Below are 21,437 nucleotides of genomic sequence, written 5' to 3' on the forward strand. Positions count from 1 at the left end.
GCCCTCTAGTGACACCTAGTGACCATTAAGAGATATATATATATATATATATATATATATATATATATATATATATATATATACACATACATACATACACACACACACATACACATTAACAAACATGCAAGTTTATCTTATGTACATTTTCACCCTGTTACATTAGCACGCCCAACAGGGACGTACTAACATGCTAATAAGGGCGACTAACAAGGGAAGCAACGCCATTGGGGCTACTGCCCTCGCTCATTAGCATAAGAGATAGGATCTTTAGAAATACTTTTTCTAAAGATCTCTTTATCTATGCTAGTGTATACAGGGACGGTTAGGCAGGGATTAGCAGTATGCACCCAGAACTGCTCGTGGTTCTGGGTGCATATTGGACCTTACAGGTTCCCTTAAAGTACTGATCTCTAGTTTTGGAGCCTGCTCTAGACCTAGCTTGATCTTATGTGCTTTGGGAATAACTCCTACATAAAAAAATGCTAATTTAAATTGATCAGATCATGTTCTACAAGCATTTGAAAGTCATCCATCCCAGTGTGACTGATTAGGATAGAATTCCGGATTTGGTACAGTATTAGAAAAACTAGAGCCATTAATAGAAATGATTGTACAATCATTAGAGAACATGGAAATAATGGAATCCTCATGTTGTGGATATTTGTGGGGCGGAAAAATCCTTTTGTTTCGGATCTTTGAAAAAAATGTCTTTTTATTGTAAGTTGTATAATGAATTTATTGACATAGAGAATGGTATTAAATACATTTAATTTACTACAAGGGGCGAAATTAAGATCTTTTTTAGGACTGCAATCTGATCACAATGGAGAACATTAGCCGACAAATTAATGACCATAAATTCAGATGAAACGTCTAAGGCTTATTGATTCAGTTCTGGAACATCTTGTAAATGGTTAGATAAACAGCTACAGCCTTCTGTGCATATTATACCTAGTTATATACAGGACTCTAAACTGAATTCAATAGCGCCCTGGGTTTTGCTGGTAACTTGTGACATACAGACACTATATACTTCTATCACTGTCTATCACCCACCATCTTGCTCTTTTGGCATTACAACAGTACTAAAAGAAGTATAGTAATTATTCTTTGGATTTACAAGAGTTTATTAGATCTGTTACTAACTTTCTACTAAAAAAAATAATTTCTAATTTTATGAACAATTTTTACATTGAAAGTCAAGATTGTTCATTGGAGCCAAACCATCCCCTTCTTTGGCCAATATTTTTAGGAGTTGGTGGGAGGAAGAAATATATATATATATTATATATATATTGTGTATATTTTGTGAGATTGCACCCAGTTTACACACCGCTGGTGTTGCAATGCAAGGTAGCATAGGAGAATACACAGTTCAAATAAAGTCCAGCAGTTTATTAACCAAGACATAAACCACACTCCAGGTACATAACAAACAAAAATCTCTCTTCAAAAAAGGGACACAAGGCTTACTGGCCATCACACTCACGGTTTTCTAGTCCGTTAATTCAGCAGTTCGCCCTCACAGGTTTGGATCCACTTTCCTCAGTGGTATCCAGAGAGGCCTCAATACCGCAATGCACTGGAGCAGCCTCTCCACACAGGCTGCTTTTCATACACACACTGCCTCCTGGCAGTCTCTCTCAGTCTGGCTCCTGACAGTTTCTCAACGCAGGCTAACTTTCCTCAGCTGTGTTCCATCCAGAGGCTTCTACCTCTCAGAGAATAGCAACCTTTCTCAGTCTCAGAGGCTGCTTCTCCAACAGTGTTGCTCCTCACACTGCTTACAGACGCCACACTGTCTTCCATGTGCCAAACAACAAACTCCATTAAAAAACTATGTGGCCTGTCAGACACATGTCAAATACACCCATGAGTGGGGGTACGTAGGTGGCCAGACCCACCCATCTCTTCAGCCACCTGCAAGCCTCACCCTCTGAATACTGCAACAATAACTGTGGCACAAGTGCCAGGATTCCCGAAGCTCACACCACTTGCGTGGTACATACCTCCCATTAATGACACACACACTGGGAACCACAAACACCGCCCTACACAGACACCCACACAGACAACGCTCACACACACAACACCCAACACACAAACACCGCGGCACACACAAATATACGCACATACCGCGCAACACACACACACACTGCACAAAATATACCTCCCCCCAAAACACACACACGCACTCCACACCCACACAAACCACGCAACAAACACAGCAACACACACACACACACAGAACGCTACAATATATATCTTCGCCACATTGATGATATATTGATTATTTGGGGTGGTGATGTTGCTTTAATTCATACTTTTGTAGATTTCATTAATAATTACCCGTGCAATATATTTGTCACTTTTCATGTAGAACCCCAAAATATTTAATTTTTGGACATCTCCTTGACTTCACATGATGGTTCAGTAGAATGCAGTCTTTATAGAAAATCTACTGCTGGCAACTCCTTGCTCGATGCTAACAGCAATCATCCTAGGCATATGAATGACAATTTACCTGTGGGAGCATATCTGAGAGCAAGGAGCCAAAATATCTATGATCAGATATGTCAAATTATTAACAAGCGTTTTTTTATGTAAAGATTATTCTTAAAGTGAAAAAGGTAAATGATCCAGCTTCCGATTCCAATTTCAGTAAAAATCCAGCTTTAATGAAAAACGTTTAAACATACAATTCCAGTATTCAAGTATTTTCCATTATACGTATATGATACGCCGCGGGGCTTGGGGTACTCGGTCCCGGGCATGTGTAATACTCAGGGGGATAGTTGTGGTCATGGCCGGGGCCTGGTCCCGAGCCCTGGGAGTCAAAAAAAAAAAAAAAAAAAGGGGAAATGAAAATAAAAAAGGGGATCTGTAGTGACTACGCCACTTTCGGTTTGCGGCCAGATTTGGGGGCCGCGGCTGAAAAGTTCTGCTGGGGCTGATTGAATATGCAGCTCTGATGACTTGGGCCCTCCGCAAGTAGGGCTTTTTCCCCAGCAGGTGTTGATGGTGGTAGTAGTGTTTGGAGCTGGTGTTGCGGTGCAGAGTGCCGGCAATGATTCAGTTCACACAAGTGCTGCGGTTGATGTCACTTTACTCACAGGAACAGGTGTAGCCGCCTGGTACTGTCTTCTACCAAGGTGGACACCAGGGAATCCCTTCTTCTCAGACTCCCGTGCCGGTACAGTGAGATGAACCATTCCCGCACCTTTAGTTTCACCAGCGGTTAACAGATGAACCTGGCTGAGCTCCAATTACCAGCCCCAGGCTACACACAGCCGCGCCACCAGACCAACTGGCCTGTCCAGCCCCTCACTGCTCTCTTGTCCTCTGCTTCTCTCTGACTGCTTCTTTGGTCCACCCGACACCGGTGGCCAGGTTGGACCCCAGTCCTCTCATCGCCCAGACTGCAGGTCCCGAAGAAATCTCCCTTGAACCTCTTTCCGGTCACAGACTAAACTGAACTCACTTCCTGCCAGCTCCCATCTACCACACCACTGTTCCCTCCCCCTGCTAGGTCCCCCCCCACTACAGACTGGATGCCTCATTTAACCAATTAGTGCCCATCCCTGTCATCTGTAACTAGGCAGTCTGCCAGCCTGGTGTTGGGGTGTAGGTGTGTACCTGATGGTGCTGGTGTGTTGTTAGTGGCTTTTACCGACACAGGAGTTCTTAGAATCCAGAATGGGTATCACAACTCAAGGAGATGCATTAACCTGTGGCAACCTGGTGTCTCAGGGGCGCCACATATACCATCTCTAGGTCTTGGAAAACATTCAACGCTTATGCCGCACACCAGACGCGTTTCGAGCGCATTGCTGTTAAACTTTGGTGGATGGGATATAAAAGTCAGGGGTTGATATAGGGAAATAATCTATTAACCTTCAAAACACCTGACAAACCACTGATGTGATCAGGAAGGTTACACCCCTCTCAACAATATAAAAACAAAATAAGGTAAAAACATTGCATTATTATTACAGAGATGCTTAAATACAAAAAGATACAAATTACCCATCAATCACAAGAGCAAAATGAACAAGATTAATTAACCCCTTCAGCCCCCAGCCTGTTTTCACTTTAACCCCTTCACGACCTTGGACGGATCTATCCGTCCAGGATCGTGTCCCGTTAAGCCCCGCCCCCTGCCGCGGGCAGGTGGCATGGATCGGCACACATATCAGCTGTTTTCAACAGCTGACATCTGTGCCTGCTAGCCGCGGGTGGAATTGCTTCCACTCGCGGCCATTAACCCCTTAAATCTTGCTGCCAAAGTCTGGCAGCAAGATTTAAATGCGCGCGGCCATGTTTTTTACTTACCACCGCCCCCACCTGAAGTCACGTGTGTTATCACGTGACTATCGGTGGTTGCCATCGTAGCACAGGGTCATGTGATGACGCCTGCTGCTATGATGTTTCACTTTCGTTTTCCCTCGGCCGAGAGCAGAGGGAAAAACAAAGTGACTGAATCTGCTGTTTACAGCTGTATTGCTGTGATCAGCAGATAGATAATAGCGATCGGATTGCTGATCGCTATAGCCCCCTAGGGGGACTAGTAAAATAAAAAAAAAAGTAAAAAAAAGGTTTAAAAAGGTAAAAAAACCCAAAAAACTAAAAAAGTTCAAATCACCCCCCTTTCCCCCCATTGAAAATTAAAGGGTTAAAAAAAATAAATAAAAATATACACATATTTGGTATCGCCGCGTTCAGAAATGCCCGATCAAAATATAAAATCAATTAATCTGATTGTAAACGGCGTAGTGGCAAAAAAAATTCCAAACGCCAAAATTACGTTTTTTTGGTCGCCGCAAGTTTTACGCAAAATGCAATAACAGGCAATCAAAACGTTGCATCTGCACAAAAATGGTACCATTAGAAATGTCAGCTCAAGACGCAAAAAATAAGCCACTGAGCCATAGATCCCAAAAAATAAGAATGCTACGTGTTTCGGAAAATGGCGCAAAACGTGCGCCACTTTTATTGGACAAACTTGTGGATTTTTTTTAACCCCTTAGATACAAGTAAACCTATACATGTTTGGTGTGTACAAATTCGCACCGACCTGAGGCATCACATAGATACATCAGTTTTATCATATAGTGAACATGGTGAATAAAACATCCCAAAAACTATTGTGCGATGGCAAGATCGACGGAATAAAAAAAAGTTACGGCTCTCGGAAGAAAAGGAGCAAAAAACAAAAAAACGGAAAGTGCCCGGGGGCTGAAGGGGTTAAAGACCCGGTCATTTTTTTGCAATTTTGACCAGTGTCACTTTAGGTTATAACTCTGGAACGCTTCAACGGATATTGTACTTCATATCAGTCGTAAATTTAGGCCAATATGTTTTGCTTTTTTTTGTGCAAATTTCGGAAATTTGGCGAAAATTTGGAAAATTTCACAATTTTCAAAATTTGAAATTTTATGCCCATAAATCTGAGAGATATGTCACACAAAATAGTTACTAAATAACATTTCCCACTTGTCTACTTTACACCAGCGCAATTTTAAAAACATTTTTTTTTTTCGTTAGGAAGTTAGAAGGGTTCAAAGCTCATGAGCAATTTTTAATTTTTCCAACAAAATTTACAAAAAAATATTTTTTAGGTACCACATCACATTTGGAGTGATTTGAGAAATCTAGGTGACAGAAAATAACCAAAAGTGACCCCATTCTAAAATCTGCACCCCTCACTCTGCTAAAAACCACATCAAAGAAGTTTATTAACCCCTTTAGGAGCTTCACAGCAACCAAAGCAATGTGGAAGGAAAAAATGAAAATGTTACTTTTTTTTTTTTTTTTTTTACACAAAAATGTTACTTTAGCCATAAAATTTAGCATTTTCACAAGGGTATCAGGAACAAAAATTATCATTAGCGGATGCGATGTTGCATTTGGAGACCCCCTGAGGTGCCTAAACAATGGCGCTCCACCACAAGTGACCCCATTTTGGAGACTAGACCCCTCATGGAATTTAGCTAGATGTTTATTGAGCACTTTCAACCCCTGGGAGGCTTCACAAAAGTTTATAATGTTCAGCCGTGAAAATATATATATTTTTTTTACCACGAAATTGTTATTTCAAGCAGGTAGCTTTTTTTCACAAGGGTATCAGGAAAAATGGCACCATAAAACATTGTGCAATTTTTCCTGAGTACACAGATACCTCATATGTGGTGGAAAGTAATTGTTTGGGCGCACAGCAGGGCTCAGAAGAGAAGGCGCACCATTTCACAGCAAAATTGGTTAGAATTATTAGCGGACGCCATGTTGCATTTGGAGACCCCCTGAGGTGCCTAAACAATGGAACTCCCCCACATGTGACCCCATTTTGAAAACTAGACCCCCCCATACAAAAAAATATTAGTTTGGTGAAATAAAAAAATACGGATGTCAAGTAAAAAAATAAAAAATAAATAATGAGCGCCTGCAACTGACACTAAGGCAAGTGCCACACGTGATAGCGATGCACGAATCTTCCATCGCATCATTTGGCACAGCCGCACACTCCTGTCTGGAAGAGAGCGATCGTGCCGGATGATGCGTTATGAGACCGCTTGCATCGCTCTCACGTGTGGCACTGGGCTGACCCTTACAATATTCAGTAAAAAATACTGTAGTTGACGATTACTACTGTATAATTTTACTGGCCCTAAACTAAGTTTATTTGTATTTCTTTCTTAGTTTACAGAAAAAAAAAAATCAGGACGCTCGCACGGATGTGCTGCAAAAGGGGGGGGGGGCTAGGTGGGATGGAAAAAAAGATGGATGGAGGATGGGAGAGTGCGCAGCGGATGGAGGCGCGGCGGAGGATGGGAGAGGGCGCGGCGGAGGATGGGAGAGGGCGCGGCGGAGGATGGGAGAAGGAGGGTGAGAGGGGCTGGAGGGGGCAGCAAATAGGGGAGGGCGGCGGCGGATCGGCAGCAGATCGGGGGCAGGGGCGGCGGATTGGGGGGGGGGGGGGAATCAGGGGCAGGGGCTTACCAGGGATCACTCTTCTCAGCTTCCATGGACAGAGTGAAGCTGAGGGGAGCAGTCATCAGCCACAGATCCATGGTGATTGACGAGATCAGTCACAAGGCCGGTCTCTCTAATCAGAGCTGGGGGCGGGTGAAGCAGCGATCACCCAGCTCCAGCCAATGATCAGTGCTATAGCTGCACTGATCATGGCTTGATTTCAATGCCATGGCAAGGATCGGGCTCTCATAATCACATTGTGGGGGTCCCGATTGCTTGAGAGACGGAACACACTCCCTTTTCCAGCCCCTAAATGCTGCAATCTCTATTCATCGCAGTCTTGCAGGGGTTAATTAGATTGGGGCAGCACAGCTGGCTGTAAGAGCAGGGGTTTGGCTGTCAAGTAAGCCTAACTCCAAGTGGCAAAGACACGGGCACAGCTCCTGTGCCCGTGAGATCACCATGATGTCACCTGTACGTCATCAGTCAGGAATCCCTTCCCAACCATGTTGTACGGGGTATATCATATGTCTGGAAGGGGTTAAAGGGGCAGCACACAAACTATGGAAGTGTCCCCAGCCTATGACTGGGAGGCACTGGCTATTTAAGGAACACTTCCCTGTAGGGAGGTGACTAAAGAGCTTTAGTCCCTTGTTAGCTTCTGTGACTGCTACGGTAGTAATGTTGTCTGACCCCTGTGTATCTGAACCCATACTCCTGAAACTCTGAACCTGTGATCTGGAACCCGTACTGCCAACCCATCTGCATTACTTGTACATGTTCCTTAATCCATGCTGTCTGTCCGTATACCTGAGCCTGTTCTGCCTGTCTCCAGTATCTGTGTCCAACCTTGCTGTCAGTGTTCTTGAATCCATCCTGCCTGTCCGTGTATTGGAACCAGACCTGCCTGTCTCCAGTATCTGAATTTCCTGAATATGTCCTGCCTGTCGATGTTCCTAAATCTGTCCATGTATCCGAACCCAACCTACCTGTCTATGTCGCGGGTGGGGAGGAGGGTGTCAGCACACCGCGCTCACCCCTTCTGCTCAAGTCCGGCAGCTGCTCCTGGTGGCTCGAGCTGTGGGCCGGATCCCGGGGTTTCTCGAGCGACACTCCTCGCCCGTGAGTGAAAGGGGGTGTTTGTTGGGTGTGGGGGATTGTTATAGTTCGTGACGCCACCCACGGTTGTGGTGATTGCACCACCGCTGCTCAGTGTGGGGGTCCCGGGGATGGTGATGCGGAGCAGCCAGGTGTTGTGTTGCCCCTCCGTGGGTAGGGGTTGGTGATCCCGGGGCCCGGTGATGAGATGTAAAGTGTAGGGCCTGGAGGGCGCAGGGACGCGAGGGCAGCGCTGTGCCTTGCGGCACTATGGTACTCACTCAGCCTGACACACAGACACAGTTTGTACGGTAAACCAACGGCTGGTAGGACAGTCCCACAGACGGCTGCACCTGCACTCCCGGTAGGTGACGGTGATGTCTCTCTTCCTTGCACCTGTGTTGACTGATGGTAGCGGTGGATTCCCTCCGGTTACCCGCTCCCCGGCTGCAATCTGGGCCGGAGGAGCTCTACACTTTGCCCGCAGGCGCTGGCCCTGGGGAAACTGGTGCCCTGGCGGTGGCGGTGTCTCCCCGGTTCAGGTTGGGCTGTTGCCTTCACTCGGGACTTGGTTGTTGGGGGAGCTGCGTCCCCGTCACTGACGGATTTGGCAAATCTGGCGACTCCTAGCCTTGCCGGGGTCCGAGAGGCCCCTGCCCTGGTGCTGACTGTCCTTCGGAACACTGCTCCAGACCACCGGGCACACAGCCAACGGGGTCCTTCCAGGAACTTCCAAACGGTCCCCCTCCAGACAGTCACCGCCGTTGCTGACCTTGCTGTTCTGGCCCTCACAAAGCTGGACCCTTCAGGCTGTCTTTCTCTTCTGTCACTTCACTTGCTTTTCCTCCTTTACTACTTTCACTTTCTTAACTCCTCCACTTTAGCTCCTCACACTTGCCCTGCCTGGGCTAATCTGCCTGGTTACTTCCTGCCTCCAGAGCTGTGAGCTCCTTGGTGGGCGGAGCCAACCGCCTGGCCCACCCCCTGGTGTGCATCATCAGACTCCTGGAGGAAGGCAACAAGGATTTCTGGTTAGCTGTGATGTGCCTACCTGGAGTGTGGGGTGTAATGGTGTTGTGACCTGTGTCCCCTGGCTTGCCCAGGGCGACACATCTATGTACCTGAACCCAAATTTCGTGTCTCTAGTACCTGCCCATCCAGCCTGTCTCCTGCACATACTCCCTCCAGTCAGTCTGCTCCGGCCTGCCTGCCCTCTGCACCTGCATCCCTGACCGTTGGGTCAGCTACTGCAGTACCAGGAGAATTGCTCTGGATTCGTACCTAGCATACCTGGACTGACAATCTAGTAGAAAATCATTTCTGGCACACATATGAATTCACACAGGATATTCTAACAGTCTCGCAACCCTACAGTCTATTTTACACTATGCTGCCCGACTAATCCACCTGTCCCCCCACTACTTCCCAACCTCTCCTCTCTGCCAATCCCTTCACTGGCTTCCCATTGCCCGACTCCAGTTCAAAAACCTAACTATGACCTACAATGCCATCCACAACCTGTCTCCTCCTTACATCTGTGCCCTAGTCTCCAAGTACTTACCTGCCTGTAATCTCCAATCCTCAAAAGATCTCCTTCTCTACTCCCCTCTCATCTCATCTCCTCTCCTCTTCCCACCACCGCATCCAAGACTTCTCCCGTGCCTCCCCCATACTCAGTGTATGACAGTGTGGGAAAGATATTATGGAGAGGGCGATGTGGAGGGTGTATTATGGAGAGAGTCAGTGTAGGGAGTGTATAATTGAGTTTGAGGGAAATACTTCATTTTCTGGAACAAATTCAAGGGTGCTAACACTTTTGGGCATGTATTATATTTTTGTATGTACGTATATTTATATTAGGGCTCTTGTCCACTTGCGATTTCCATGTGAGAGTGCGATCCGATATAAAAAAAAAAAAAAAAAAAAAAAAAAAAAATCGGATCGCACTCACACCAGTGATAAGCTATGAGGCATTGTCCACTAGCTCAATTTTATACGATACAACTCGTGCTCTCTGTGAAATCACAGCATGCTGCGATTTGCACCGAGTCTCAGCTCTCGCACCCCCATGCCAGCCTATGGTAGCCAGAAAAAAAAAAAAAAAAAAAAAAAAAAAAAAATCAGCATACAGGTGGCATACGCATGTCATACAGATGGCATACGAATGTCACATGGATCCTTAATCTATATACTTGCATACAGCGTCAGACTGTCTACCGGAGTAATCTCCAGTAATACCAGGCCTGGCCGTGGTTACATGCACTGAACTCCGGAGCTCTCACCTGAGCTCCGGAGTGCAGCCTAGTCTGAAAAGCGAGCGCCGAGTGATTGATTCCCCGGCGATTGCTGTTCAGTTCATGACAGCTGCGGACAGAACCGGGCTGAACTTTGAAGCTCAAGTGACACCTCCGGAGTTCAGTGCAGGTCACCGACGCCAGTCCTGGTATTACTGGAGATTCCTCCGGTAGCCAGTCCACCGCTGCTTGCATAGCACTCACATAGCACTCGCATGACGCTCGCATAGCATACGGATGCTATGTGAAAAAAAAAAAAGAAACACCATACGTAGACCATACGCAGATCATACACAGGACAATCACTTCTGGCCGAGTATTGCAGGGATTTTTTACTCGCAAGTGGACAAGAGCCCTTATACTGACTGTAGTACCCGGGCATTGCCCGGGATATTAACAGTCTCTCTGTCTCTTTCCCAGTCTGTCTCTCTCTTTCTTTGTCTGTCTCAGTGTGCCTGTGTGTCTATCTCTCAGTCTGTTTCTGTATCAGTCTCTGTCTCTCCCCCTGTGTCTCTCTCTCCCCCTCTCTGTGTCTGTCTGCCTCTTTCCAGGTCTGCCTCTCTGTCTCTTTCCCCGTGTGTCTCTTTCTGTCTGTCTCTTTCTTGTTATTTTTCCTGTCTCTGTGTGTCTGTCTCTTTCCCTGTGTGCCTCTTTCTCTGTCTGTCTCTGTCTATGTCACAATGACTATTGTGGGTTTTTTTTCCTGCATATATATATATTTGTGCAGGGGACCTCGTTATTGTAAGTGTTGGCTGTATCTAACTAATCATGTACTATAACAATATGGGGTTACTGGATATTTCTGGTCACTGGTTGTGCAGCCTTGTTTTTTAATTGTTTTTAATTTTTGTTCAATAAATGTTTTGCTATTTTCTCATATTGGGTTGTGCTCAATTATGTGCGACGTCTTTCTCTCTGTTCTACATTGTTCTTGTGTTGCACTTGTAGCATCCCTGTTGGTGATACTTTTCCATTGTGGTGCGCTCCTCATTTATATTATATCTGCCTGTCTCTGTCTGTCTCTCCACCGAAATCATATTACCTCACACATAAGCTTCTTATACTATGAATGTCCTTTGTTCCTATAGCAACCAATCATAGCTCCTATTAATAGCCTGTAGCTCACAGCTCCATTCACTTTAATGGAGGCATGTTTTTTGGAGTGTAACTAAAGTGCAGGGTTATTTTCTTGTCAAAACATAGCCTATGACGTTCCCTGAGTTACATGGGGTGTCTGTGCAAAATGTTGTGATTATAAATGCAAAGGTGAAGATTCCTTTAGCGGACACACACACACAGTTTTATATATTAGATATACATATAGTATTACATATACATACATTAGTACTTATACACATTTTTCCAAGAGTGGCGGTGGGACTGTGGAAGGTTTGAGGGGTGGAGGCGGAGCCGAGGTAGAGCCTGGGCAGAGTCTCAAGGGGGCCCAAAAATGATGCCGATATGGGGCCCTGAAATTCCTAGTGGCAGCCCTGAGTAGATGATACTGTGACTGTTGTCAGCATCACCTATGTAATGTATATACTGCAGTCACAGTATCAGCTACATAATAGATATACAGCAGTCAGAGTATCACCTAATGTATATACAGCTGTCGCAGTATCACCTACATAATGTATATACAGCAATCTATACACATTATTCAGGTGATACTGCAGCTGCTGTGTGTATATACAGTGCCTATAAGTAGTATTCAACCCCCTGCAGATTTAGCAGGTTTACACATTCGGAATTACCTTGGCATTGTGACATTTGGACTGTAGATCAGCCTGGAAGTGTGAAATGCACTGCAGCAAAAAAGAATGTTATTTCTTTTTTTAATTTTTTTTTTAAATTGTGAAAAGTTTATTCAGAGGGTCATTTATTATTCAACCCCTCAAACCACAAGAATTCTGTTTGGTTCCCCTAAAGTATTAAGAAGTATTTCAGGCACAAAGAACAATGAGCTTCACATGTTTGGATTAATTATCTCTTTTTCCAGCCTTTTCTGACTAATTAAGACCCTCCCCAAACTTGTGAACAGCACTCATACTTGGTCAATATGGGAAAGACAAAAGGAGCATTCCAAGGCCATCAGAGACAAGATTGTGGAGGGTCACAAGGCTGGCAAGGGGTACAAAACCCTTTCCAAGGAGTTGGGCCTACCTGTCTCCACTGTTGGGAGCATCATCCGGAAGTGGAAGGCTTATGGAACTACTGTTAGCCTTCCACGGCCTGGAAAGCCTTTGAAAGTTTCCACCCGTGCCGAGGCCAGGCTTGTCCGAAGAGTCAAGGCTAACCCAAGGACAACAAGGAAGGAGCTCCGGGAAGATCTCATGGCAGTGGGGACATTGGATTCAGTCAATACCATAAGTAACGTACTCCACCGCAATGGTCTCCGTTCCAGACGAGCCCATAAGGTACCTTTACTTTCAAAGCGTCATGTCAAGGCTCGTCTACAGTTTGCTCATGATCACTTGGAGGACTCTGAGACAGACTGGTTCAAGGTTCTATGGTCTGATGAGACCAAGATCGAGATCTTTGGTGCCAACCACACACGTGACGTTTGGAGACTGGATGGCACTGCATACGACCCCAAGAATACCATCCCTACAGTCAAGCATGGTGGTGGCAGCATCATGCTGTGGGGCTGTTTCTCAGCCAAGGGGCCTGGCCATCTGGTCCGCATCATGGGAAGATGGATAGCACGGCCTATCTGGAGATTTTGGCCAAGAACCTCCGCTCCTCCATCAAGGATCTTAAGATGGGTCGTCATTTCATCTTCCAACAAGACAACGACCCAAAGCACACAGCCAAGAAAACCAAGGCCTGGTTCAAGAGGGAAAAAAATCAAGGTGTTGCAGTGGCCTAGTCAGTCTCCTGACCTTAACCCAATTGAAAACTTGTGGAAGGAGCTCAAGATTAAAGTCCACATGAGACACCCAAAGAACCTAGAGAACTTGGAGAAGATCTGCATGGAGGAGTGGGCCAAGATAACTCCAGAGACCTGTGCCGGCCTGATCAGGTCTTATAAAAGACGATTATTAGCTGTAATTGCAAACAAGGGTTATTCCACAAAATATTAAACCTAGGGGTTGAATATGTATTAAAATTTAACTGAGCAACATAACTTGTTGGTTTGTAAGATTTATGCATCTGTTAATAAATCCTGCTCTTGTTTGAAGTTTGCAGGCTCTAACTTATTTGCATCTTATCAAACCTGCTAAATCTGCAGGGGGTTGAAGACTACTTGTAGGCACTGATGAGAGATAGAGAGATAGAGAGATAGAGAGATAGAGAGATAGAGAGATTCATTCAGCAGTACTGCCACAGCATGTATAAATTATGTAGGTGATCTCAACGCCGAGAACCTCCCAATCCTGAGAAAGGTAGTGTAGAAGAGCGACATATATGTAGGGCTGTGGTCAATCACACATTGCAGCACCATTCTCCTGTAGCTCTTTAAATAACTCCTTTAACCCCTTCACCTCCCAGCAATGTTTCATTTTAATTTTTTCCTCCCCTTATTCCAAGAGCCATAACGCATTTATTTTTCTGTCAATCTTGCTATATGAGGGCTTGATTTTTGAGGGATGAGTTGTACTTTTGAATGAAACCATTAGTTTTACCAAATTGTGTACTGGAAAACAGGAGAAAAAAAAAATCAAAATGCTGTGAAATTATAAAAAAAAAAAACCTGCAATTGCATGATTGTTTTTTTTATTCACCCTGTTCACTATATGGTAAAACTGGTGTGATCGGATCAGCAGCCATGTGCAGAGATTCTGACGTGGTAAGGCTGGTTTCACACTACGTCTTTTTAAAATCCGCTGAAAACGTTTTTTTAGCGGAAGTACGGATCCTGCTTTTACAGCAAATAACGTATGCAAACGCATATGTTATTTTGCAGGATCCTGCACTGGATGTTTAGGGGCGGGCATTGGAGTCATGTGATCGGGAGTGAGGGGAACTAGACTGGGAGCCGGCATGTGACAGCTGCAGACGCTGGTAACCAAGGTAAACATCGGCCTTGGATACCCGATATTTATCTTGGTTACGAGTGTCTGCAGCTGCTAGGAGCAGGGCTGCCTGCACGCGTAACCAACGTAAACATCGGGTAACTAAGAGAAGTGGTTACGCGATATTTACCTTGGTTACGAGTGTCCGCAGCTCTCAGGTGGGAGAGAGAGGAAGGGGGAGGAAGGGGAAAGACATAGATAGAGAGAGAGAGGGTGAGGGAGGGAGTAGAGAGATAGATCACGCGAGACTGGTTCTGGGCATGCTCAGTACTTTCTGGGCATGCTCAGTACAAAAGCAGGATCCTGTCTATCAGCATGCCAGCGTTCACCTGCGTTTGCGTGCGTTATAGTCAGGATCCAGCAATTTGCAGTATTTGGACGGAGCTCAAAAACGCTACAAGTAGCGTTTTTGAAACATGTTAAAAAACTGCAAGTCACTGGATCCGCACTATAACGCACGCAAACGCAGGTGAACGGATGTTAACGCGAGTCCATTGCAAATGCATTGAAATGAAAACGCATTTGCACTGGATCCGCTTGTCCGCTAAAATAACGTTAAGGACGGATGTTAAAAAGACGTAGTGTGAAACCAGCCTTACAGAGGGGACACAACCTATGACGTATTTATATGTCTAAGGTCGTGAAGGGATGAAGCGAGTCGTGAGGGGCATGACAATAAAAATGCAAAATCCTCTGATTAAGGCTGGTAGGTGTTATAATAGGTTGTCTGGTGAGGTTTGTGTGCTGGGGTTGTTTTTCGATCCAGTACAGCCCTGGTACCTAGCAGCAGGCCAGCCCATCCTCACCATCAGAGGCTCTGGTGAAAACCCAGTAGGAGCTTAGCCAAGCTGCTCCAGGGATAGCCCGGTCCGTGGCACGGGGAAGGGGGTTCCACACCCGCTAGTGTGACACCAGCGGCCGGCACACGAGAACTTGGCATCAGGGGCATAACGGGCCCGGGAGGTTAGGGGCCCGCGGCCGCCTGGCAAATCAACAGCCAGCTCCTGTGAGAGGAGCTGCGCTGTTCTGCCGCAGACCACGCGGCCGCTATATGACGCGGTCGTCGCTGCTGACACCGGGCCCCCCTGCCTGGTGTCAGAGGTGGCGTCGCCGCGCTCCCGTCACCGCGAACTGATTTGATATTGCATAGAGTGGCTGGTGCCGTTCTATGCATCATCAGTCTATCCCCGTGCCTGCGCGGTGACGTCACTCCTGTGCGACGGCTGTGTGGTCAGAGCACAGGAGGACGCCGACCGGAGCACGGGGGGAACGAGGACAGAGGTGAGGACGGGCAGCAGTGAAACAAGTAGAGGTGAGGACAGAACTGAAGTGGAAGGAGAAGAGAGGTGAGTACTTGTTTTTTTATAAATCAGTGAGTACACGGGGAGGCTGGCTGCAGGACACATGGAGTCCTTGGGAGGAGCCTGCAGCCCAAGGACTACATGTGTCCTGCAGCCAGGCCCATGGAGGCCCTGGGGGCGTCTGGCTGCATGACACATGGAGGCCCTGGGGGCGTCTGGCTGCATGACACATGGAGGCCCTGGGGGCGTCTGGCTGCATGACACATGGAGGCCCTGGGGGCGTCTGGCTGCATGACACATGGAGGCCCTGGGGGCGTCTGGCTGCATGACACATGGAGGCCCTGGGGGCGTCTGGCTGCATGACACATGGAGGCCCTGGGGGCGTCTGGCTGCATGACACATGGAGGCCCTGGGGGCGTCTGGCTGCATGACACATGGAGGCCCTGGGGGCGTCTGGCTGCATGACACATGGAGGCCCTGGGGGCGTCTGGCTGCATGACACATGGAGGCCCTGGGGGCGTCTGGCTGCATGACACATGGAGGCCCTGGGGGCGTCTGGCTGCATGACACATGGAGGCCCTGGGGGCGTCTGGCTGCATGACACATGGAGGCCCTGGGGGCGTCTGGCTGCATGACACATGGAGGTCTATGGGGCTGCATTATACATGGAGGTCTATGGGGCTGCATAACAAACATGAAGGACACCTTATACATTGACTATATGGGTGCATTATACATGGAGGAGTATGGGGCTGCATAGTACAATATGAAGGTTTATGGGGCTGCGTTGTAATACATATAGGACTATGGGGGCTACGTTTATAATATATGGAGGCTACTTTATACATGGAGGATTAAGGGGGTGCCTTATAATATATGGAGGACTATGGGGTGAATTATAATACATGGAGGACTATGGGAAATGCATTATAATATATGGAGGACTGTGGAGCTGCATTCTAATATGAAGGGTAATGTGGGACCCAATATCTATATATATATTGCCTGATTCTGTCTGTCTGTCTTGCTCCAAAATTGCGTCCTTACAGTGACAACCGTCGGATTGGCCGCTGGGCTCGGCCTGGCCCCGCCCCCCACGGATTGGCCGCTCGGCTCGGCCTGGCCCTGCCCCCCGCATGGATTAACCACTTGACCCGCGATTTTCGCTAGGCCCACGCCCCCCGCACGCAATGCCCGCTAGGCCACGCCCCCGCACGCAATGCCCGCTAGGCCACGCCCCCGCACGCAATGCCCGCTAGGCCACGCCCGCGATGCCCATTCGGATGAAACACGATGGGGGGTGTGCAGCATGGGGGATGGAGCACGATGGGGGGTGCAGCATGGGGGTTGGACCACGATGGGGGGTGCCCAGGCCCCAGAATGGAGGGATGAAACACGATGGGGGGTGTGCAGCATGGGGGATGGAGCACGATGGGGGGTGCAGCGTGGGGGATGGAGCACACCTCCCCCCAAAACACACAGACAACGCCACACACAGACAACGCCACACACAGACAACGCCACACACACCCACACCCCCACACCCACATACCGCACCACACACACATTGAACAAAACATACCTCCCCCCAAAACACACCCACCCCACAGCCACACCCACACAAACCGCGCAACACACACACACACACAACGCTACAGACACAGCGCTCCACAAACAACGCAACACACAAACAACACCGCTCTCACACACCCCCGCACACCCAGACAACACCCAGAACATGTACAGCGCCCTACACAAACACTTGGCAACTACAGACAACAACATCTATTTATATATATAACAAATATCATACATTAACTACACAATACATAAATTCTAGAATACCCGATGCGTAGAATTGGGCCACCTTCTAGTACTATATATAAGGCTATGTGGGTGCCATTATTGTATTTGGAGAACTATATACAAGGGGGGACAAAGATACAAGCATGGGATTGGAATGTTTTGTGCTGAGGGAAAAAGGCTCTTTCCCTCAGCACCCAGCTTTCCCATGCTCTGCTATACATCTTCCCTCAGCACCCAGCTTTCCCATGCTCTGCTATACATCTTCCCTCAGCACCCAGCTTTCCCATGCTATGCATCTTCCCTCAGCACCCAGCTTTCCCATGCTCTGCTATACATCTTCCCTCAGCACCCAGCTTTCCCATGCTCTGCTATACATCTTCCCTCAGCACCCAGCTTTCCCATGCTCTGCTATACATCTTCCCTCAGCACCCAGCTTTCCCATGCTCTGCTATACATCTTCTCTCAGCACCCAGCTTTCCCATGCTCTGCTATACATCTTCCCTCAGCACCCAGCTTTCCCATGCTCTGCTATACATCTTCCCTCAGCACCCAGCTTTCCCATGCTCTGCTATACATCTTCCCTCAACACCCAGCTTTCCCATGCTCTGCTATACATCTTCTCTCAGCACCCAGCTTTCCCATGCTCTGCTATACATCTTCCCTCAGCACCCAGCTTTCCCATGCTCTGCTATACATCTTCCCTCAGCACCCAGCTTTCCCATGCTCTGCTATACATCTTCTCTCAGCACCCAGCTTTCCCATGCTCTGCTATACATCTCTCAGCACCCAGCTTTCCCATGCTCTGCTATACATCTTCTCTCAGCACCCAGCTTTCCCATGCTCTGCTATACATCTTCTCTCAGCACCCAGCTTTCCCATGCTCTGCTATACATCTTCTCTCAGCACCCAGCTTTCCCATGCTCTGCTATACATCTTCTCTCAGCACCCAGCTTTCCCATGCTCTGCTATACATCTTCTCTCAGCACCCAGCTTTCCCATGCTCTGCTATACATCTTCTCTCAGCACCCAGCTTTCCCATGCTCAGCTATACATCTTCCCTCAGCACCCAGCTTTCCGATGCTCAGCTATACATCTTTCCCTCAGCACCCAGCTTTCCGATGCTCAGCTATACATCTTTCCCTCAGCACCCAGCTTTCCCATGCTCTGATATACATCTTCTCTCAGCACCCAGCTTTCCCATGCTCTGCTATACATCTTCTCTCAGCACCCAGCTTTCCCATGCTCTGCTATACATCTTCTCTCAGCACCCAGCTTTCCCATGCTCTGCTATACATCTTCTCTCAGCACCCAGCTTTCCCATGCTCAGCTATACATCTTTCCCTCAGCACCCAGCTTTCCCATGCTCAGCTATACATCTTTCCCTCAGCACCCAGCTTTCCCATGCTCTGATATACATCTTCTCTCAGCACCCAGCTTTCCCATGCTCTGCTATACATCTTCTCTCAGCACCCAGCTTTCCCATGCTCTGATATGGGAAAGCTGGGTGCTGAGGGAATGATGTATAGCTGAGCATGGGAAAGCTGGGTGCCGAGGACAAGATGGATATCAGAACATAGGAAAGCTGGGTGCTGATAGAGGGATTTCAGATCATGGGAAACCTGGGTGCTGAGGGAAAGAGCCAAGTGTCTGCATCATTATCCTGTGTCAGTTTATGGGGAGGGGGGCCCCGGTCCAAATTTTGCACTAGGGCCCATCAAACTTTAGTTACGCCACTGCTCGGCGTATAAGGGGTCCTGGAAGAGAAAAAGAGAGAGAAGTAACCACACAAGTGACATACTTGTCTCTATCACGGCAGCCATTAGGAAATTCACAGAGCTGCCCGCCACACGACCCGCTCCGCCAGCGCTGCCTGAGGCACTCAGGAGACAGCTGCTAAATGAGCTGTGTGAGGGGTGTGGTCAGAGGACACCACGCCTCCATTAGGTGACGTTTACGATGTGTGGGCGTGGCTCTGGCGCCCAGTCTAGTGCTGCGGCAGAGAAAGGGCTGCACGAGGGGGAAGATGGGGCCGATCGCCGTGTTCCTGGTGGCCGCCATTCTCTACAGACCGGCCGCCGGCAGTGAGGCCTCCATCACCGTTACTCTCCCTCCGCAGGCGGGCAGCACGGCCCCGGCAGGACTGGACTCGGCACAGGCGATCAGGGCTCGGCGCGACAACCTGATTCTGCTATTCAAGCGCTATGGAGGGAATAATCAGAGCATGACCGTGGACGGCTTCCGGGAGCTGATCCGCAGCCTCGGCGTGAAGCTGAGGAGCAACCACACCAAGCGCCATCCGCACCATCACAGCCATCACCATCCACATCACCACCATCATCACCATCACCACCACCACCACCACCCGGCTGTCACCGCCCCAGTGCAGCACGGGACCTGTGAGGACACCAGGAAGAGGCGGCATGTCAGCGCTCCGGAGACGTCTGCCAGTGTGCCTGCAGGAGGGGCAAAGGTGAGCACACCGGCACTGTGTACCCTCTCACCACCCTGGCAGCTCATGGAGGGTCCAGCAGAGATCTGCCACCGTCCCTGGCATAGTGGGCACTGCAGGAGGGGGAGAGGTGAGGATCACCCTACAGAGGAGACCGGGCAGTGTCACACTGGGCACTGTGTACCCTCTCACCACCCTGGCAGCTCATGGAGGGTCCAGCAGAGATCTGCCACTGTCCCTGGCATAGTGGGCACTGCAGGAGGGGGAGAGGTGAGGATCACCCTACAGAGGAGACCGGGCAGTGTCACACTGGGCACTGTGTACCCTCTCACCACCCTGGCAGCTCATGGAGGGTCCAGCAGAGATCTGCCACCGTCCCTGGCATAGTGGGCACTGCAGGCGGGGGTGAGGATCACCCTACAGAGGAGACCGGGCAGTGATACACTGGGCACTGTGTACCCTCTATCACCACCCTGGCAGCTCATGGAGGGTCCAGCAGAGATCTGCCACCGTCCCTGGCATAGTGGGCACTGCAGGAGGGGGAGAGGTGAGGATCACCCCACAGAGGAGACCGGGCAGTGATACACTGGGCACTGTGTACCCTCTCACCACCCTGGCAGCTCATGGAGGGTCCAGCAGAGATCTGCCACCGTCCCTGGCATAGTGGGCACTGCAGGCGGGGGTGAGGATCACCCTACAGAGGAGACCGGGCAGTGATACACTGGGCACTGTGTACCCTCTATCACCACCCTGGCAGCTCATGGAGGGTCCAGCAGAGATCTGCCACCGTCCCTGGCATAGTGGGCACTGCAGGAGGGGGAGAGGTGAGGATCACCCTGCAGAGGAGACGGCAGTGTCACACTACTGGGCACTGCCCCTAGATATCACCATCACACTGTCTGGTAGTGGGCATTATTCTGATCTACAGTGGTCGCTCATTACTCCATATAACTGATGGTAGCCTCTTAGGGCATCTTCTGGGAATTTGGACATGAAGGAAGTCGTGGTGCATGCTGTGTACCAGAGTGCCATATTGTATTCCGGGCATCCATATTGGATGCCATCTCTCCAGTCTACATGACTAGACATACAGTTCTTTCTTAGCAGAGTCCTGTCACTGGTGGTGGTCTTATTTGTGAGACCCCTATATATGAGGACGTGCCTGGTGTGCACGGTAGGGCAGGTGGCCGGTGGGTTTTGCTGTAGATGTGACGGTCTGTCTTCATTGCAGTGTCTGAATGCCTCCAGCATGCTGAGCCTGCACGGTATGGACATGCACACGCTCCTCGGTGTACCGGAGTTTGGCTTCATATGCCCGGCTATTATCCATCAGATTGACAGTGAGGCCTGCCTGATACACGCAGAGCGAGCACACACGGCAGAAAGCAGCCAAACTGTATACTCCAAGAAAGTAGGTGAGTACAGACTCTTCATCTGAAGGGCACCGCCATTTTTAAAAGGCAATTCCTATTACAAGTTTTTTGCAATTTACTGCTTATTA

At 48.5% G+C, this 21,437-nt stretch overlaps 1 protein-coding gene and 1 long non-coding RNA gene across 3 annotated transcripts in view; one reads left to right on the plus strand and one right to left on the minus strand.

Moving 5' to 3' along the window:
* The window catches only part of LOC142243219 (uncharacterized), a 33,365-nt gene extending 13,993 nt beyond the window's left edge, over positions 1-19,372 (minus strand). For both annotated transcript variants that reach the window (XR_012724315.1, XR_012724316.1), the window contains exon 1: positions 19,286-19,372. This is a non-coding gene — a long non-coding RNA (uncharacterized LOC142243219). The remainder of the gene's footprint in view (positions 1-19,285) is intronic.
* Positions 19,373-19,455: 83 nt separating this feature from the next.
* SLC39A6 (solute carrier family 39 member 6) overlaps positions 19,456-21,437 on the plus strand; it is a 62,395-nt gene continuing 60,413 nt past the window's right edge. Inside the window, exons 1-2 of the mRNA XM_075314888.1 lie at positions 19,456-19,957; positions 21,168-21,351. Coding sequence (XP_075171003.1) covers positions 19,511-19,957; positions 21,168-21,351 — 631 coding nt within the window. The 5' untranslated portion in view covers positions 19,456-19,510. The remainder of the gene's footprint in view (positions 19,958-21,167; positions 21,352-21,437) is intronic.

Source organism: Anomaloglossus baeobatrachus, chromosome 6 (genome assembly GCF_048569485.1).
Source record: "Anomaloglossus baeobatrachus isolate aAnoBae1 chromosome 6, aAnoBae1.hap1, whole genome shotgun sequence".
In the NCBI taxonomy this organism is placed as follows: Eukaryota; Metazoa; Chordata; class Amphibia; order Anura; family Aromobatidae; genus Anomaloglossus; species Anomaloglossus baeobatrachus.